The 16,974-nt window shown below is 56.8% G+C and overlaps 1 protein-coding gene across 1 annotated transcript; it reads left to right on the forward strand.

Annotated features, from left to right (window-relative positions):
- Positions 1–534: 534 nt before the first annotated feature.
- On the forward strand, positions 535–4,910 carry LOC135323319 (uncharacterized). The gene is made up of 6 exons (XM_064496142.1): positions 535–929; positions 1,006–1,300; positions 2,300–2,351; positions 3,900–3,985; positions 4,266–4,318; positions 4,736–4,910. The coding sequence occupies exons 1-6, from the start codon at positions 535–537 to the stop codon at positions 4,908–4,910; spliced, it is 1,056 nt and encodes a 351-aa protein (XP_064352212.1).
- Positions 4,911–16,974: the final 12,064 nt, after the last annotated feature.

A 16,974-nucleotide genomic window follows, 5' to 3' on the forward strand; every position in this document is an offset into this window, starting at 1 on the left:
CGTGGGCAACGATCATGTGCCAAGCCCTGTTCCAAACAAGTTATATGTACTCATTCATTTAATCCTCAAAACAATGCCATGGGGAGGGACTGGCATCACCTCCATTTACATTGGGGGAAACTAAGACATGGCACAGTGGGGTGACCAGCCCAGGTTACACCCTAGCAAATGACAGAGCTGGGCAGTCAGGCTCTAGGACACACACACGGAGCCACTTGGTCACATGATCTCTCATAGACCCATTTCAGACAAGGAAACAGAGACCCAGAGAGGAAGAGGGACTTGTCCAAGTCCACACAGTGAGGACACAGCAGAACTGAGTCCAAGACTGGATCATTCCAGACCCCACCCGCACAAGGCCAGGCACCCAGTAGAACCTCTGTACAGGGATTGAGTGGGATTCCCACTGACCAAAGGGAGACCACTGTCCCGGGGAATCTGCAGGCTCCTGTTTGGGAGCCCAGAGCCTTTCTGTTTGGGGTGGAAGTGAGTTAGGAATAAGGGTGACCCTCCTACCCACCTGGGAGGTCCTTAATGTCAGGGACTTTGCCTCATTCATCCATCCACCTACCCACCCATCCTTCCACTCATCCATCCACCCACCCACCCACCCACCCATCCACCCACCCATCCATCCATCCATCCATCCACCCACCCATCCATCCATCCATCCACTCACCCATCCATCCACCCACCCATCCATTCATCCATCCATCCACCCACCCATTCATCCATCCATCCATCCACCCACCCACCCACCCATTCATCCATCCATCTACCCACCCATTCATCCATCCATCCACCCACCCATCCATCCACCCACCCATCCATTCACCCATCCATCCACTCACCCACCCACCCATCCATCCATCTATCCACCCACCCATCCATCCATCCATTCATCCATCCATCCATCCATCCACTCACACATCCAGTCGCCCACCCACGCATCCATATATCCACCTACCCACCCGTCCTTCCATCCATCCATCCATCCATCCATACATACATACATACATACACCCATCCATCCACCCACCCACCCATCCATCCATCCACTCATCCATCCATCCATCCACCCACCCATCCTTCCACTCACCCATCCATCCATCCACCTATCCACCCACCCACCCATCCATCCATTCATCCATCCATCCATCCACCCACCCACACATCCACTCACCCATCCACACATCCACTCATCATGCATCCACTCATCCATTCATCATCCACCCTTCCTTTCCTCTTTCCATCCATTCACACATCCCCAATTACTCGCCACTCCACCCATCTGTCCATTGTCTATTCATCACTCTTCTTTCTTTTCTACCTTCCTTCCATCATGCATTCATCCATTCACCCTTCCATCCATCCATCCACCTCTTCTGTGCTAGGCCCTGTGCTGGCCTGTGCTGAGGACTTGGGTGAATCGTCTCCAGTCCATAATGTTCAGGACTCAGTCCCCAGTAAGGGAGACTGACTTATAATTCAGTGGACTGTGATGTGACAAATGCTATGTAACTGGGGCAGTATGAAGGGCTCTGATAGACCAAACAAATTGGAGAACTTTGCCTAGGGATCGAGGAAGACTTCCTGGAGTAGGTATCCTTTGAAGGGCATCTGTATTAGTCAGGGGTCTCCAGAAAAACAGAACCAATAGAGAGTATATCTAGAGAGAAAGACATTTATTTTAAGGAATTGGCTCATGTGATTATGAAAACCGGCAAGTCTGAAATCTACAGGGTGGGCCAGCAGGATGGAGTCCCAGGAAGGGATAATGTTGCAGTTCAAATCTGGAAACCACCTGCTGCAGAATTCCCTATTGCTCAGAGGAGGTCAGTCTTTTTGTTCTAGTCAGGCTGTCAACTGATTGGGACAAGGCCCACCCTCATTATGGAGAACCATCCACTCTACTCAAAGTCTACCAATTTAAATGTGAATCTTGTCCAAATGCACTCTCACAGAAACATTTAGAATAATGTTTGAATATACTTGGGCACGATGGCCCAGCCAAGCTGACATAAAACTAACCATCATAGCATCTTACATGACGATGTTCAGAGCATTCTAGGCAATGGAAGCCATCCTGGCATTGGTCCAGAAAGGGGACGTGGCTTTGAGACAGTGGACATTCCACTAAGGAGAGAGACAGTGGGCTGGAAGGGGGCAGCCAGAGCAGTGAGGAGGTTGTCCTGCCTGACATGCAGAAGGGAGCATTTGCTGAATTCTGAGTCCTCAGGCAGGTTTGGGGGAAATGGGGTGTCTCATGGCTGACACTGCCTCTCCATTCCCCTTCCAGAACCCCGGGTCCCTGCCAGGCCCCAGCCAGATGCCACCTCCAGCTGCCCCGGGTTAGGAGCCCTGTGCCTGCTATCAGGGAGGGGCAGGCCTGGCTGGGTTCCCCTGGGCCTCCACCCCCGCTCTGACTTACCTCATCCCCACCTCCATGCCTCTACCTGTGTGCCTCCTCTGTGCGCCTGCTCTCTCTCTCTCCTCCTCCATCTCTGAGATGAATGAGGCACACATCCATGGCTCGAGCATCCCAAATACCGAGAATAGCCACCTGGAAACATCTCAGAGCTGGGACAGCAGCTGGGACAACCGAGGGCTCTGAGCCCTGCCCGAGATCACTCAGCAGGTGCGGGGGGGGGGGGGGTGTAAGGAATGCCTCCCTCGCCCGCTGCCTCAGGCGTGGGCCACCCGCAGGGCTGCCGGCTTCTGGGACCCTCTCCTTCCCTCCAGCTCCCACAGCCGCTAAACCTCGAAACAGCAGTTAAGCCCACGGTTTGCAGGAGGGGCTGGCTGCCAGGGGCCAAGGACTCTGCTTGGGGAAGACAGGATCCTCGAACATTTCAAGGAGAGATCACAGGGCCTCCAGGGAGAGGTGGCCGGGGCGGTGCCGCAGGTGGGCCTCTGCCTCTCCGCCTCCGTGACCCTGCCCGCCCTTGGAGGCCGTGGCTGGGGCCTGGTTTGGGACATCCACGGGCCCGGCCCCTTTCTGTCCTGCATCCTCAGAGACCCCACACACCCCACTCTTCATCCTCAAACCCACCTTCTGAGGCCAGAAACACGGCCCAGGGCAAGTCAAGCCCCATCTTTATAAAAATGGAGCTAGTCACCCTCCTGGGCAGGGGGCCAATTTCTGGCATCAGGCTCCCTGTTCCTCACTTTTCTTATCTATAAACTGGGGAGAGTGGCTGCTGCTTCCTAGAGCTGCTGTGAAATATGAGAGAGTCCATGTTAGAAATCCTGGGACAGGCCGTGGCCCACCCCCTCTCCCTTGTCAGCGCCGTGATCGTTCCTGCTCCCTCCCAGCTGCTGGCGGGCGAGCTGGCCCTGGGCCTCGCTTCTCTGAGGAGATGCTGACTCCTGTGTGCCCGCTCTGGACAAAGAGCTTAAGAAATGCCCACCAGCTGATGCTGTTACCTGGCTTCCAGGGCCTTCCAGGGCGCAGGAGGCCTGGACGCCCACCCAGCTCTGCCGAGTGATACAGGCAAGTCCCTGACTCTCTCTGTGCCTCAGTTTCCCCATCTGGAACACGATTCATCCCAAAGCTCCTTCTCGCTCTGACATGATTCAGATCTGGGCAATTTTGGCAGAAAGCTCCATCCAACTTTTTATGTGTGAAATGTGGGGTGGGCCACCTCCCTGGCAGTGGGGCAGAGAGGAGAGGGGAGGAAATGAGCTCTTTGGGTGAGATGGTGGGCCTGATGCCGGAATCATCCAGAAGTGGCCTTCCTGCAGGCGCTGAGGGATGCCCGCTGGCAGGACTCCCCCTCAGTGGCCCTCTCCTGCAGGCATCCCCCAGGCTCAGCTCAAGGAAGTGCTCCCCCCGATGGCTGCCATCCCCTCTCCCCGTCCCTCTCTCCCATCTCTCTCTGGCTTCTGCTCTTTGCCAGACACTCGCCAGCTCTACCCGGCTCGGCACTCAGCCCCCGGCCCTGGCTTCCCTTCTCTGGCATCGGCATTTGCCCTGGAGTCGTGGGTACGCACCCCTTGCAGGGGGCTGGGACAGTTCCCGTCTGGCCCCAGACCTTGGTGTCATCCCCTCTTGCAGGGCCTGGCCCCCCCTCTCACCTGGCTGAATCTCACACATCCCTGCTCAGACAGGGCACACGTGTCCAGGGTCAGACAGCCCAAGAGTGGCAGTGCCAAGATCAGGCCCCGGCTGTCTGACCCAACTCCTCAGCTCTTGGACCAACCTGCCACAGCTCCTTGGAGGGTGTGCCCCTTGAACCGCCTCCTGTCGGTCTTTCTGAAGGCAGTGGGGACATGGGAGTAAGAAGAAGGTGGAGGTTGGAACGGATAAACCAACAAGGTAGGGGTGGACAGGATGGCAGGGCCCTTGGCAGGCGGTGACACCCCACATAGGATTTCCTGCAGGGCCTGCCATGGGCTGTGCCCTGAGCTGTCTCTGAGGGTGACCTGAATTGGCTCTTCTGCTGGCTTTGTGTTTTGTGTCAAGCCAGTGCCTCCTGCCTGAGCGCCGACGTGAGGGTGGGCAGGCTCCGCTGGCAGGGTGGGCAGGGCCTGCGCCGGGGCCAGGGCCCGATGCTCTTTGATGGTTGGGAGGGTGGGGGAGTGGAAACTCTGAGAGAAGCAGCTGCGTCTCCCGGGGAGCAGGAGGGCGGACGTGGAAGGGGAGGGCGGAGGAGGGGCTTTCCTCAGCCCCCGTCCCTGGGGTGACGTGCCTGCATGTCTGGGGCATGAGCTGACCTCCTGATTTTGTGCCCAGCTGCATCCTATGGCTGGCCCAGTGTGGGGACGGCGCCTGCAGCCAGTGGGCAGCCGGCCCCAGCTCCAGTGTGCTCCCTGGTGCCTTTGCAGGCTGGCTGCTGCCTGGGGCCTCAGGCTGTGCTCTGCCCACATCAGGGAGGGAAGACCCGGCCCCCCTCCCCGTGGTCACGTGAGGGTCTAGGATTTCCTCCAGTTTCCTCCCACAGGGGAGGAAACAGAGGTGCAGCGAGAGCCACAGCCGGGGCACGGTCTGCCTTGTGCTGACTCCCAGCCCCCCGCCGCTGCGGGGCCTGCAGTGCCCCGCATGGCGCTCGGCCCACAGCAGGGGCCCTGCACTTCTTTGCTGAGTAAATGAATGAAGATGAAACTGGAATAGAAGCACCTCGGGATCCTTAAATAGCAGACGCTCTAAACGATGTTCAGGTGCCCTCTAAGGAGGTGCCATGACTGTCCCCACATCACAGCTGAAGACCCCGTGGCTTAGAGTGGAGTCCAGCTCAGGACTGCCTTATTCTGTGTCCTGGGCAGGAGGTGTCTCATGGAGCCACACAGTCCAGCCTGTGACATGTGTGTCGGCCCTGAGCTACCCCTGGGGTGGAGAGAGGCCCATGGACAGATTTGGGGTTGGGGTGTTTCCTGACCCCTGGGCCACCTTCCCAAGGGGTATGTCAAAGTCCCCCTTCCAGGCCGCCCCTGAGGGCTAAGATGGCCCCGGGGCTAGCCTGGCTGCATGGCCTCCTCCCTTCTTGCTCACGGAGTTTAACAGTGAAGGAGCTTGTGAACTACACCATTCGGGGCTCAGTGGAGGGGTTTCTGCCCCTCAGAGGCTGGCTGATCCCAGACAATCTCCTTAATCTCTCTGAGCCACCTTCTCATCCATAATATGAGAACCAAAATTACACCTGCCTGAACCAGTGAGACTCAAACAGGAACAACGGACTGAGTTAGAGCCAATCCACGGAGTACGATACAGCAGTGAAAACAGATGCACTGGAGCCACACGTGCCAACCCGCTGCATCTCAGACACACACTGCGGAGGGAAGAAAGGCATGTTCCAGAAGAAAGAGTCTGTTGTGATCCACTTTATGATAAGACTGAGGACACATGCAACATTTGGCATGTATTATTTGTAGATACATACATCGGTATTCATAGTAAAAGAATAAAAATACATTTGAACAAGGAACACAAGTTCAAGACTTGGCTAACCTTGCGAAGACTGAGAGGTGCCCAAAGGTGTGTGTTCAACTTGTACAAGATACAGGTTGGTTAAAATGTGACCTTTCTGAGCATCCCTGGCCCCACCTGTGCATCATCCAGGTGAGTGATGCCGGTGGGTGGGGCCAGCGAGGTGGCCAACGGTAGGGAGAGCAGGGTGTGGTGTAGGTTTATTTTGACAGCACTGCTGCCTTGACCTCACTGAGCTCGGCTTCCTTGTCTGTGGAATGGGGATGCCCCTGCGCGGGGGGCCTCACGAACTCAGGGCAGTAACACACAAGGCACCCAGGTGCTCCTTCAGCCGTGATGGCCTTCACCACTGTGCTCTGTGCCAGTGTCGGGGTGGAAGAGGGGAGTCTGTGTGGGGGCTCTGGGCCTCAAGGCTCCACAGCTGGGGCAGCCCCCCATTAACACGCTAGTAGCTCCAGCCTCTGCAGCTGCCCTCGTGGAGGGAGGTCAGGCCTCAGGGACATTTTGCCCCACTGCAATCCCTGAAAATCCCTCCCAATACGACTCACAGGCCCCACTAATCGGCCATAAGTTTGACCCTAAGCCACTCAACTCCACACCCGCCTCCTCCCACCATTGTGAAGCCTGGGCTTGGGGTATCTCCTGCTGGTGGAGAAGGGCAGCCTGCACTGCAGCCCAGAGCCAGGCCAAGGGCCGCTGCGCCCACACCTGTCTGGGCCCCAGGCACCCACTTACGAGGTCTGGGAACAGGCCAAGCATTCACACCCTTGTGCAGCCCCTTCTCCAAGCAGGGCCACGTAACTGATGGGATATTGCAGAAACGACGGTGTGTGACTTCGGAGGTTAAGTCATCTAGCGTTGCAGCTTCCGCCTACTCTGGGGCCACTTCCTCTGGGTGGAGCCAGCCACCATGGGGGCTGCAGCCCGTACAGAGGCACGTAGGCCTCCCGCCGGCAACCGGCACCGATTGCCAGCCCTGTGAGTTGGCTCCAGCCCCAGTCAAGCTTTCTGATGACAGCGGTCCCTTGATAGTGGCCTCCTGAGAGACACCCCCAAGACTGGAAACACCCAGCTAGGCCGCTCCCAAGCTCCTGGCCTCCAGAAAACAGAAGCTGTAATCAGTGTTTGTTGTCGTTGGGGTAACACGCTACACAGTGATGGGTAACTGACACAGACAGCCTTGGGGCCAGCAGGGTTCAGGCAGGAGCCGCCCCCAGGTTGCTGGGGGACAACTTGCCAGGTACAGATGACACGCGAGGTCCCGACCCCCACCCCCGGACCACGGTGGGGCGGTGGGAGCCTGAGCCCTGCGGAGCGAGAGAGAGCTCTCAGTCCCGGGCCCCAGGCTGGGGACCTTCTGGGCCCAGGAGGCAGACCTGACTGTTGTCCACCTTGTTTGTCCCCCCGGGGCAACGTGAATGGTGCTCCTGGAGGCAGAGGCCTCCCTGGAGATTCACGGTGCTCGGGAGGGGAGCTGAGAGTTACTCCTCAGAAACTGCTGCAACGCCTGCTGGGTAAGCAGGTCAGACTCTTGTTCTGTCTCTTGGTTTCTTTTTTTTTTTAATTTGCAGCATCAAACCTCAAGTCACAGTTTCTCTGAATTCAGGCACACCCAGGTATGGCGGCCGGCCTGGCTGCCAGGCCCCGGGCTGGGCACACAGAGGGGCCGAGCCTGGGCCATGGCGCACGCCCGCCGTCATGGACGGGTGCCTGGTCCGCGCGGGCGCCGCCAGCACGACTGTCCCCCAGCCCAGCCCACCCCCGACCACCAACGCACGCACTGGCCTGGACTGATGGGCTGCCTCCTCGCTGGTCTCCCTGGGGTCCTTGTCCCCTTCCGTCTCTTCTCCAAACGGGCCTCAAAGTGATCTTTACAAATAGTAAGTCAGATCATGTCACTCCCCTGCTCAAAACCCTCCACTGACCCTGACATTAAAAGGAAAACTCACCTCAGCAGTGGAGAGGTCTGGGGTCACCCCTGACCCACTGAGATCGCGGGCAGCGGGGCGACCTGACATTCTGGGCCTCAGGGTAGGGGGTGTGACACGAGGGGCACAGTCCCACCCACGAGAGTCAGTGTCACTCACTGTCACCAGGCACACCCCAAACGTTCCCCGACTGGACAGCAGGAAAGTGTGTACCATCGGAAGCCAAGACGCTAGCCGCATGGCACCCCCACCTCCAGAGAACACGCGGTCTGACTCCATCTCTGAGGGGCCCGAGGTCACCCCGCACCGGCCTGCGGTGATGGACTGGGACCAGCAGCTGCCTCGGGCAGGGTGGGGATGGCCTAGGAGAGTGGAGGGAACCTTCTAGGAGGATGGAAATGTTCTCTGTCTTGATCTGGGTGGTGAGTATATATGTACAAATTCACAAAGCTTGGGGGAGGGGGGAGCTCAGTGGTAGAGGGCATGCTTAGCAAGCACGAGGTCCTGGGTTCAAGCCCCAGTACCTCCATCAGAAAATAAATAAATAATCCTGATTACATCCTCCCCCCAAAAAACCCCAAACAAATTCACCAAGCCACATACTGAAGATTTGTTCACCGTATGTATGACAAACCTCAACTGAATAAAGTCATCGAATGAATAAAATGTGTACAAAGTCAATGTCAGGTGGTGATGTCAGCTGGCAGACTGTTCTTACTGCAGAGGACTCGACAAAGTCGTCACGTGCGACGTGCAAACCTGCACCGGATCCTGGTTCCAGGAGAGAAAAGGAGGCAGGAGGGAAGAGACAGCCCTGGGGAGCACTCGGGGGACGAGTGAACGTGGACTGAGAATCGGGGAGCCGCGTTCATTTTCTCTAGGCACTGTGGTGACGTGCTCGTGAGGAGGAATGTTCTTTCTCTCAGGAGACCTGCGATCAAGCGTTCAGGAGTCAGGAGTCGTGACGTCCTCAAGTTACTCTCAAATACCAAGCAGGGAAAAAGCACATGGATGTGAAGATAGAGCAGATGTGCCAGAACATTAGCAGTGGTTGAGCCTAGATGGAACCCATGTGAGTGTTTCTTCTCTATTCTTTCAATGTTTCAAATTTGAGGGCTTTTTTATAATAAAAAGTGGGAGGTACAATGAAAAAAATCTAAAGGTCTTGGCTGTGGCCTCTGAGGTCCTGTGTCATCCAGCCCCTGATCTGATCCCGTCGCTCTGCCCCTTGCCGACCCTCTTCCAGACACACACAGACAGACACGCACACACACAGACATACACACAGGTCCTAGAATATACCAAGCTCCTTCCTGCCTGGGGCCTTTGCACAGGCTGTCCCTACGCCTGGAACACCCTTCCTCCAGGTTGTCACTCAGCTGGCTCTTGTCACTCTGATCCCAGGGACGCTCAGTAGCTTAGTGCTGTCCCACGGGGCCCCAGCACTTTCTGACTTTCCACCCGTGGCGATGACAATGCCATCGTCAACATGTCAGAGACACTTTCCCTCGTGGACACTGATGGTGGCTGCAACTCCAGATACCAAGTGCCCCACTCTGGGAGAGATGGGGCAATGGCTGCATCTCCAGAACAACGAGGGGTCCCTCTCTTTTCTCCAGGAGGGAAACCTTCCCCAAAAGCCCCTCAGCAGCCTCTCTCCTGTGTTTCATTGGCTAGAACCTGGTCACATGCCCACCCCAGAGCTCCCTGGCCATGGGGAGTGGGAAGGCGGGGACTCCCCAGACTGATCGAGATTGTTCCCTGGCATCTGGCATTTGGCTCCATCCCCTAAAGGAGAGTCCTCTTGGCCAGAGGGGTGGCCGGGCAGAGGGATCCGAGCCTCCTGGAGCCGAGCAAACAGGCTCAGCGCCAGGCGCCCCTGCTGGCCCCGGGGCACCGCCGAGGCGTGGGCGCAATGTTGGTCTCAAGGAAACTTCACTCTTGGAAGAAGCACCTGGAGTCGGTGGTGAGCAGAGACCATCCTTTGACTGCCGAGCGATGCGCTTCCATAAATCATCAAAGAGGGCCCGGGACGTGGCTTCTCACGGCAGAAGGAACCGTTGGCCACAGCAGCCTCAGGTAAGCCTGTGGCTGACGTCGTGCGGGAGGCTTCGGGGGCTCACTGGCTTCTCAGGTTCGCTCAGGTCTGCAGGCCCCTTAGGCCCAGATGCTTTCTCTGCCGCATGGCAATCCCCCGTTAGGACAGCAGGGCCCACTGGGTCTTCTCTCCTGTGGCTTCTTGGGCTGAGGGTTCCTGCCACCATCCAGTTCCCCCCATGGGGCTGGGCGGGGGCGGAGTGTAGGGGGTATAAGGACGCCTTGACTCTGCCCCCAGCCTCAGGGGGCTCAGGAGTAATTGTACAAAATGCACTCTGGCGGGACAGGCCACCAAGCTCTGTCCCCTGACTCGGCAGGAGCCCTCATTGGCCTGGGAAGGGAGGCAGACCCACAGAGGAACTACTCAAGCACAGACACAAAAGTGTGAAAAGCCAAAGGAGAGAATCCTTTCGTGTGTCTTGTCAGAAAAGTGTATAGGGGATGGCTGGTGGTCCAGCTGGAGTCATGGAATTGTGAGACCTTGGTCAGGGGGCTGAGGGATTTGATCATTTTGAAGACGATAGGGAGCCACTGAAGATTCTTTAGCAAGAGAGTGGTATGTGAGCTAGCTTTTCCCCAGCAGCTCAAATGGCGGTAAAGCCAGTGAGGAGTGCTCTCGCAGGGGCTGGGCACGGGGCAGGACCCGACTCAGGGACGAGCCTTGGGCACCCCTACCCAGGCAGGGTCTCCTTGGGTGCGTGGGCCTGGGGTGGGGACTGACTTAGGGCTGACCAAGTGGGGCATTTAAGCCCCAGTGAGAGGGGAGCCTCTGGGTAATTCCAGATGGCAGGGCTCAGCCCTTGCTTGCACAGATGGGGTAACAGGTCTGAAGATGACCAGGGTCCCACAGCAAGTCTGTGGCGGCTCCAGGCCCCAGCCCGAGACTGTGAGCTCCTGACCCCGGGCTCCGTCTGCTCAGACAGCCTCCCATTCCCTGATTTCTCTGGGATCGGGCCGCCAGGACTCCAGTCCTGCTCCTGCTCCCCAGGCTCTGTCCTGCAGGGTGGATGTGCATTTCCCTGTCGGCAAAGTGCAGGTGATCCCAGCAGTGGCCTCGCTGGGCTGCTGTGAGGATGAAGTGAACTGACGCGGTCGCGGTCGGAGAGCTAAGAACACAGCCTGCACGGTTGGGGTAGGGGGTTCAGGAGCCTCCTCCTTTGTCCCTCCCGCCCCTCAGCATCCCACCACCACCCCACACACAACCCTTCCCCTATTTTTCTTTTCCCTAGGCATTCACCTGCTCAGGTGTATTTCATGAAAACCAAAAAGACCAACCTCACAGTTCCCTGGGGTATTTGCCAGCCAAGGGGGACCTCTCACACCCACACCACTGTCCCCTGAGCCCTCCCTCCACGGGGTCTCCCTGCCCTTCTCAACAAAGAGCCTGAAGCTATCACAGCTCCACCGCACAGGCAACGAGGCCAAAGCCCAGAGAGGTGAGGTCACTTGCCCAAGGTCACACAGCTTAGAAGCATGAGAGCTGGGGCTGTCTTCTCCCAGAGCCGTGTGCTGGACCCCAGTGCTATGCTGAGGGACGGGCTGGCTGTTGGGGACAGTCTACCCAAGAAGACTTCACCCATTTGTTAGATCATTTATTCATTCATCCATATCTCTGTTTCCCCTCAAAGATCTCATATTTCTTAAAGATGGAGACTGGACTATTTAATTCCGTATCCCCTAGCTCCTCAGAGCAAAGGAGGGAATCTGAAGACATATGTACATAAGAGAATATTTGGGAGCACAAGACGTCCACACTGCATGCCTCCACTTGCTCACCTGGCTCACTCCTTGAGCCGCCGTGTTCAGATTTCCGTCCCCCACACTCCATGGCATCCCGTCTCCAGGGCCACCGAGGGCTGCTCTCCAGGGGGACACATCCAGTTGTCACTTGTCAATCCTCTTTACTGGCTCCGTTAACCCTCCTCCGTCACGATCCCCGTGCTCTCCTCTGGGCTCCCATAACACCCCCCACTTCTGGTTTCCTTCAACCCCTCCGATCCGTCTTCAGGTCCCTTTATGAGCTCCTCTTCTGAGCTCCTTCGAGGTTGGGTTTCCCTTGTCTGTCAACATGCTGTCTTTCCAGGTGTTCTCAGGGACCCCAGGACCTAAAACACTAGTCAAGGAGGGCTTTTATGACAGACACCAAACCCAAGGAGCCCCTCTGTCACTAAGATGTAGAGAAGGGCATCAATCTCAGGTGACATGAAATTGGTGGTAAAAATCATGAAACCCACAAGAGGCCTCACCTTCCATCACCTCCGGTCCTGACCCAGGAGCCTGAGACCAGCCTGTAGTGAACGTCCTCTCTGTGGCAGGCACTGTCCAAAGTGTTCCTTACACCTCACCAGCCAAAGAGGAGGGGGAAGGGAGGTGTCAGCTCCAGCTGCATAACAAACATCCCCAAACTAAGTGCCTTGAAACAAGGACAATTTATTAGGCCCACAATAATGGGTTGGTGATTTGGGCTTGGCTCAGCTCAGAGGTCCTGTGCTGGCCTGAGTCCGTGGTCAGCTGGTGGGCCTCTCTCCGCCGGTGGGCAGGCCAGGCTCGTGCCCGCGGCAGGGGAAAGATTCTAAGATGGCAAGAGCAGAAGATGCAAGGCCTCTCATAGCCCAGGCTTGAAACTGGCGCAGCATCATTCCCACCACATTCTACTGGACCGAGCAAGTCACAGGGCCAGCCCCGGTCCACCGGCGGTGGGAACAGACCCACCTCTGGATGGGGAGGACTACAGAGCATCAAGGTCATTTCCCAATCTGCAGCAGAAACGGTCTTCATTTACAAGGGAGGCTGGTTGGGACATGGCAGCCCACTGACCCTCCCGCAGACCCAGACCTGTGGACCTAGGAGCTCGAGGAGGCAGGCCTCCCCAAAGAGGCTGCTCCACAGGGTCCCCAGCAGGCCGGTGACAAGCAGGCGCTTGACTCAAGAGGAAGATTAAGGACACTAAATCCGTCCCTCGGGTTTGAAGTGTGGCCAAAGCCTTGGGGCCCCAATCCAAGTGCAGGCCTCTGAAGGCTGGGAGCACGGTGCCCCCCCCACCGGCTGCCTGGCTCCAGCCTCGCCAGCCCGTCCTGCTGGGAATCCGAGCAGCCAGCATGTGCCAGGCCCTGAGCTGAGCCCAGGGATCCAATGGCCGCCAACGGTCCTTGCCCAGACTAGCAGGGCACACAGGTGCCACCGACACGGGCCCGCAGTGTCCTCCCCACGGTCGTCCTCAGGGCCAAGGCTGAGGAATGTGGGGCTTCTGAGCCTGCCAGTGTGGAGGTCAGCCTTCCTGCCTCCTCGCCATCAGGCCTGGGGCAAGCCGTGCTGTCTCTGAGCCTCCGTTTCCTGCTCTGTAAAATGGGGCTGAAGACTTTGCTTTCCTCACAGAGAGGTGGTGAGCATTAAGGAAGACAAGCATGTCGAGTACTTCCCTCCAGGCTGGGCAGACACAGACTGTCCGGGAAAGGCAGCCGTCTGTGATCACCAAAGGTCCTCAGTCCGCTCTGCAGACCCTGAGTCTAAGCGTGGCTTGGGATGAGAAGGCAATGCGGCGCACACACCGCCCAGCACACGTCACCCTCAGCGGCGAGAGCTGCCCCCAGGCTGTCGGCTTGGTGCTTCTGCAGCAAACCTGCCCCTGTTCACAGTCCGTGGGCTCCGGTTTCCAGGTAGTGTCACAGACTTTCAAGTTTTCCCACTCCATCAGGTTTTTTCCATTTCATTTTTCAGGAAAAAAATTGTTGGCTGGGAGAATTACAGCCAAGCGATGACTGGACTCATTGTAATTATCACTCAGCGGTTCTCCGTCTTGGCTGTGGGTGGGGAGCAGGTTAAAATGTGGGTTCTTGGGCCTCACACCAGACCAAAGGAACCACGGCTCAAGAGGTGGACCCAGGGCGGGCATTCTTCTCCCATGTGGATGATTTTGTGTTTATTCATTTATTTATTTTGTTACTGCAGTCCGCTTACAACGTTGCATCAGTTTCTGGTGTACAGCACACTGCTTCCGTCACACGTGTGCACACACGTGTTCCTTTTCACATTCTTTTTCATCGTGGGTTACTGCAAGATACTGAATACGGCTCCTTGTGCCTTACAGTCGAAACTCGTGTACCTATTTTATATGTAGCAGTTAGTATCTGCAAATCTCGAACTCCCAATTTATCCCTCCCCGCCCCTTTTCCTCCCTGGTAACCATACGTTTGTTTTCTATGTCCGAGTCTGTTTCTGTTTTGTAAATAAGGATCAGGCATTTTTAAAAAGCTCCCAAGGTGGGTCTGAGGCATAGGCAGGGATGAACTAGCCGTATTCGAGACATTATAAACTGGGGTGGGGGCTCCGCTGGTTTAAGAGGATCAGGGAAGGCTTCTCCGAGGATGGGACCAAGCGTGAGCAGAGCTGACCGGGTGAGGAAGGGGAGGAAGAAAGTCCCCAGCAGAGGGGACGGTGGGCACCAACTCCCAGAGGCAGGAGGACACTTGGCAGCAAGTTAAGGGAAGAGGAAAGCCCGCAGGGGCCGGAGCAAGGCTGAGCTGCCCCCTGGGGTCCTTCTGCCGCGGGGCACGCACAGGGGAGCTTTCAGACTGGGACCTTCCTGAGGGTGAAATCTGTGCAGAGACGCTTTCTTCCCAGAGAAAAGGGAGCAGCAAGGCCTGGGGAGGGGAATAAATTAAACTCAGCATGTGTCAGGCTGGGAGGAGTCACACTGATCCACTCACCCAGTGGTTTTTAAGTGTTTTTATTTTTTAAGTTATTTTGGTGCCTTTTTGTCAAACAAAATATTTTGCCACTGTCTCTGATGTTGGGGATTCTGGGGTTCTGCCCCCTCTGACCCCCCTCCTCAACTCTCCCCAGGCCCCTTTGGGGTTCTGTGAAACCCAGTTTGAAAACCCTGGGGAACCAAGGCTGAGAAAAGGGGATGCTGGGCTTTCTCGAGGTGCCCTGGCCACGAGGGCAGGGCTGGGTGTCCCCTTTCCCGTGCTCCTTTGGCCTGGGCAGGATTCCCCAAACCTTTGTCCATTAGGCCTCCCCGGACAAGTTTTTCTTTTGCCGTAACTCACCTATCGTGTGTTGAGCTGTGCCCCCAAAAGATATGCTGAAGCCGTAACCCCCAGTGCCTGATTAGGAAACAGGGTCTGTACGGATGTCATCAAATTAAGATGAAGTCACTAGGGCGGCCCTAACCCGAGATGACCAGTGTCCTTATAAGAAGAGGGAAACCTGGACAGGGACTAGGATGGCCGTGTGAAGTCGGAGACGCACTGAGAAGGCTGCGTGAACACAGGAGCGGGGCTGCAGGGACGCAGCTGCACGCCGAGGCACGCCCAGGCCGGATGGAAGCCACCAGGAGCGAGGAAGGGGCAGGAAGGGTCCCGCCCAGAGCCTCAGAGGGGGCACAGCCTGCCAACACCCTGACCTCAGACTTCGTGCCTCCAGAAACATGATGGAATACACTTCTGCTGTTTGAAGCACCCAGACCGTGGTCCCTTGCTGCGGCAGCCTAATACTAACACGTCTCCAAAATCACGACTCATTTAATTTTTTTCCCTTCAGACAGACTCGTTTTTAACTTGCACACATTTTGCTAAAAAGTAAATCTCTCCCGTCGCTGCTATAAATGGACGACCACGATCCTTTCCATAAATAGAAGGCGCTTCAAAAATAAAGACAATGAAAACCAGCTAACTTAGCCAGAGGCAGTTGCCTGACAGCTTGGATCCGGGAACATCTTAGTTGGAAAAGAAGAGCAGGTGACAAAGGGTGCTGAAGACACGCGAGCACCTAGCAGAGATTTCTCGAGGTCTCTGAGGGACAAAATGGCAACTGAAAAGAGAACTCCCTTCTTACCTGAACAGGTCCCGTTCGGAGATGTCTCCAAGGATTAAGTTCTCAGGGGTGGCTTTCCCTCATCCAGCCCAACCTCCCCTTATGTTTGAGGAAATTGAGGCCCAGAAAGGGTCAGTGACTTGCCCAAGGTCACAGAGCATTGGTGGCCAGGCTGGATTTGAGCTGGATTCCTATGTGCTTTCCAGGAAATCACACAAGAGAGACTTCGCGCTCCCATCCCGGAGCTCTGGGTCGTGCCCGGGTGGCCACAGACGGAGCGAAGCAGGAGCAGTAAACTCTGAAGGCCGAGTAGACAGACTCAGCCTGTGTGTCCTAACCCCACAGCAGGTACAGCCGAGAGGAGGCCATGCAGGATCATTACTGCGCATCAGGGCAACTGCACTGACAGTCATAATGCAAGTGATGATCGCACGATTTTTAACTCCTTGCTTCATGGGACCATCTGTATCAAGAATCAAGGTCCCTGCAGGCAGCTGTCCCACATTCTGTCACACGCGGTTGCGTGCTGAACGACAGTGGTCGTGGGGCACACCCCCAACACCAGGTGCCCGCGGCCCCCTCTGCCGACCACGTGGCAGTTGTCTTCCCTCCCCGCTCAGTGTCTATCACCTGCTCCGGCCTGTGGGGAGGAGCAAGGCTCATGACTTATAGTGTGACAAGCTCCACTGTGTGGCCTTGGGTAGGTGGCACATCACCTCTGTGCCTCAGTTTCCTCATCCACAAAATGGGTCCCTCTCAGTCTCCCCGGTGGGGTCAGCCAAGTCATGCCTGTGAGCATGTAGCTCAGTGCCTGGCAACACTGATCCCCTCCCTTGCTGGAGTGGGAGCTCCTGTCCTCTCTGCCTCTGCTCAGCTACCCTGGGAGTTCTCAGCCTCACTGTCGATAACTGGAATCATGCCTTTTTATGAGCCAAGCCCTGTCCTAAATCCTTCCCTGCATCAACCCGTTTCATCTTCCCGTCCACTGTGTGCAGGTGATACTGTTACTGCCCCGGGCAGGGGGGCCCATGCCTTAGAGGACCCCGCTGGGACCACCCCCCAGAGCTGTGCACCTTCCCCCAGAATGAGGGCCAAAGAGATGTGGGCACGCAGAGCTGGCACACTCGGTACGCCAGCTCCGCCCCCATCCATCCACCTGAGCATGGAGAGGTCCGTGGGTGTGAACCGAGCCCGAGGGCGGACGGGCGG

The sequence above is a fragment of the Camelus dromedarius genome, chromosome 17, assembly GCF_036321535.1.
Source record: "Camelus dromedarius isolate mCamDro1 chromosome 17, mCamDro1.pat, whole genome shotgun sequence".
In the NCBI taxonomy this organism is placed as follows: Eukaryota; Metazoa; Chordata; class Mammalia; order Artiodactyla; family Camelidae; genus Camelus; species Camelus dromedarius.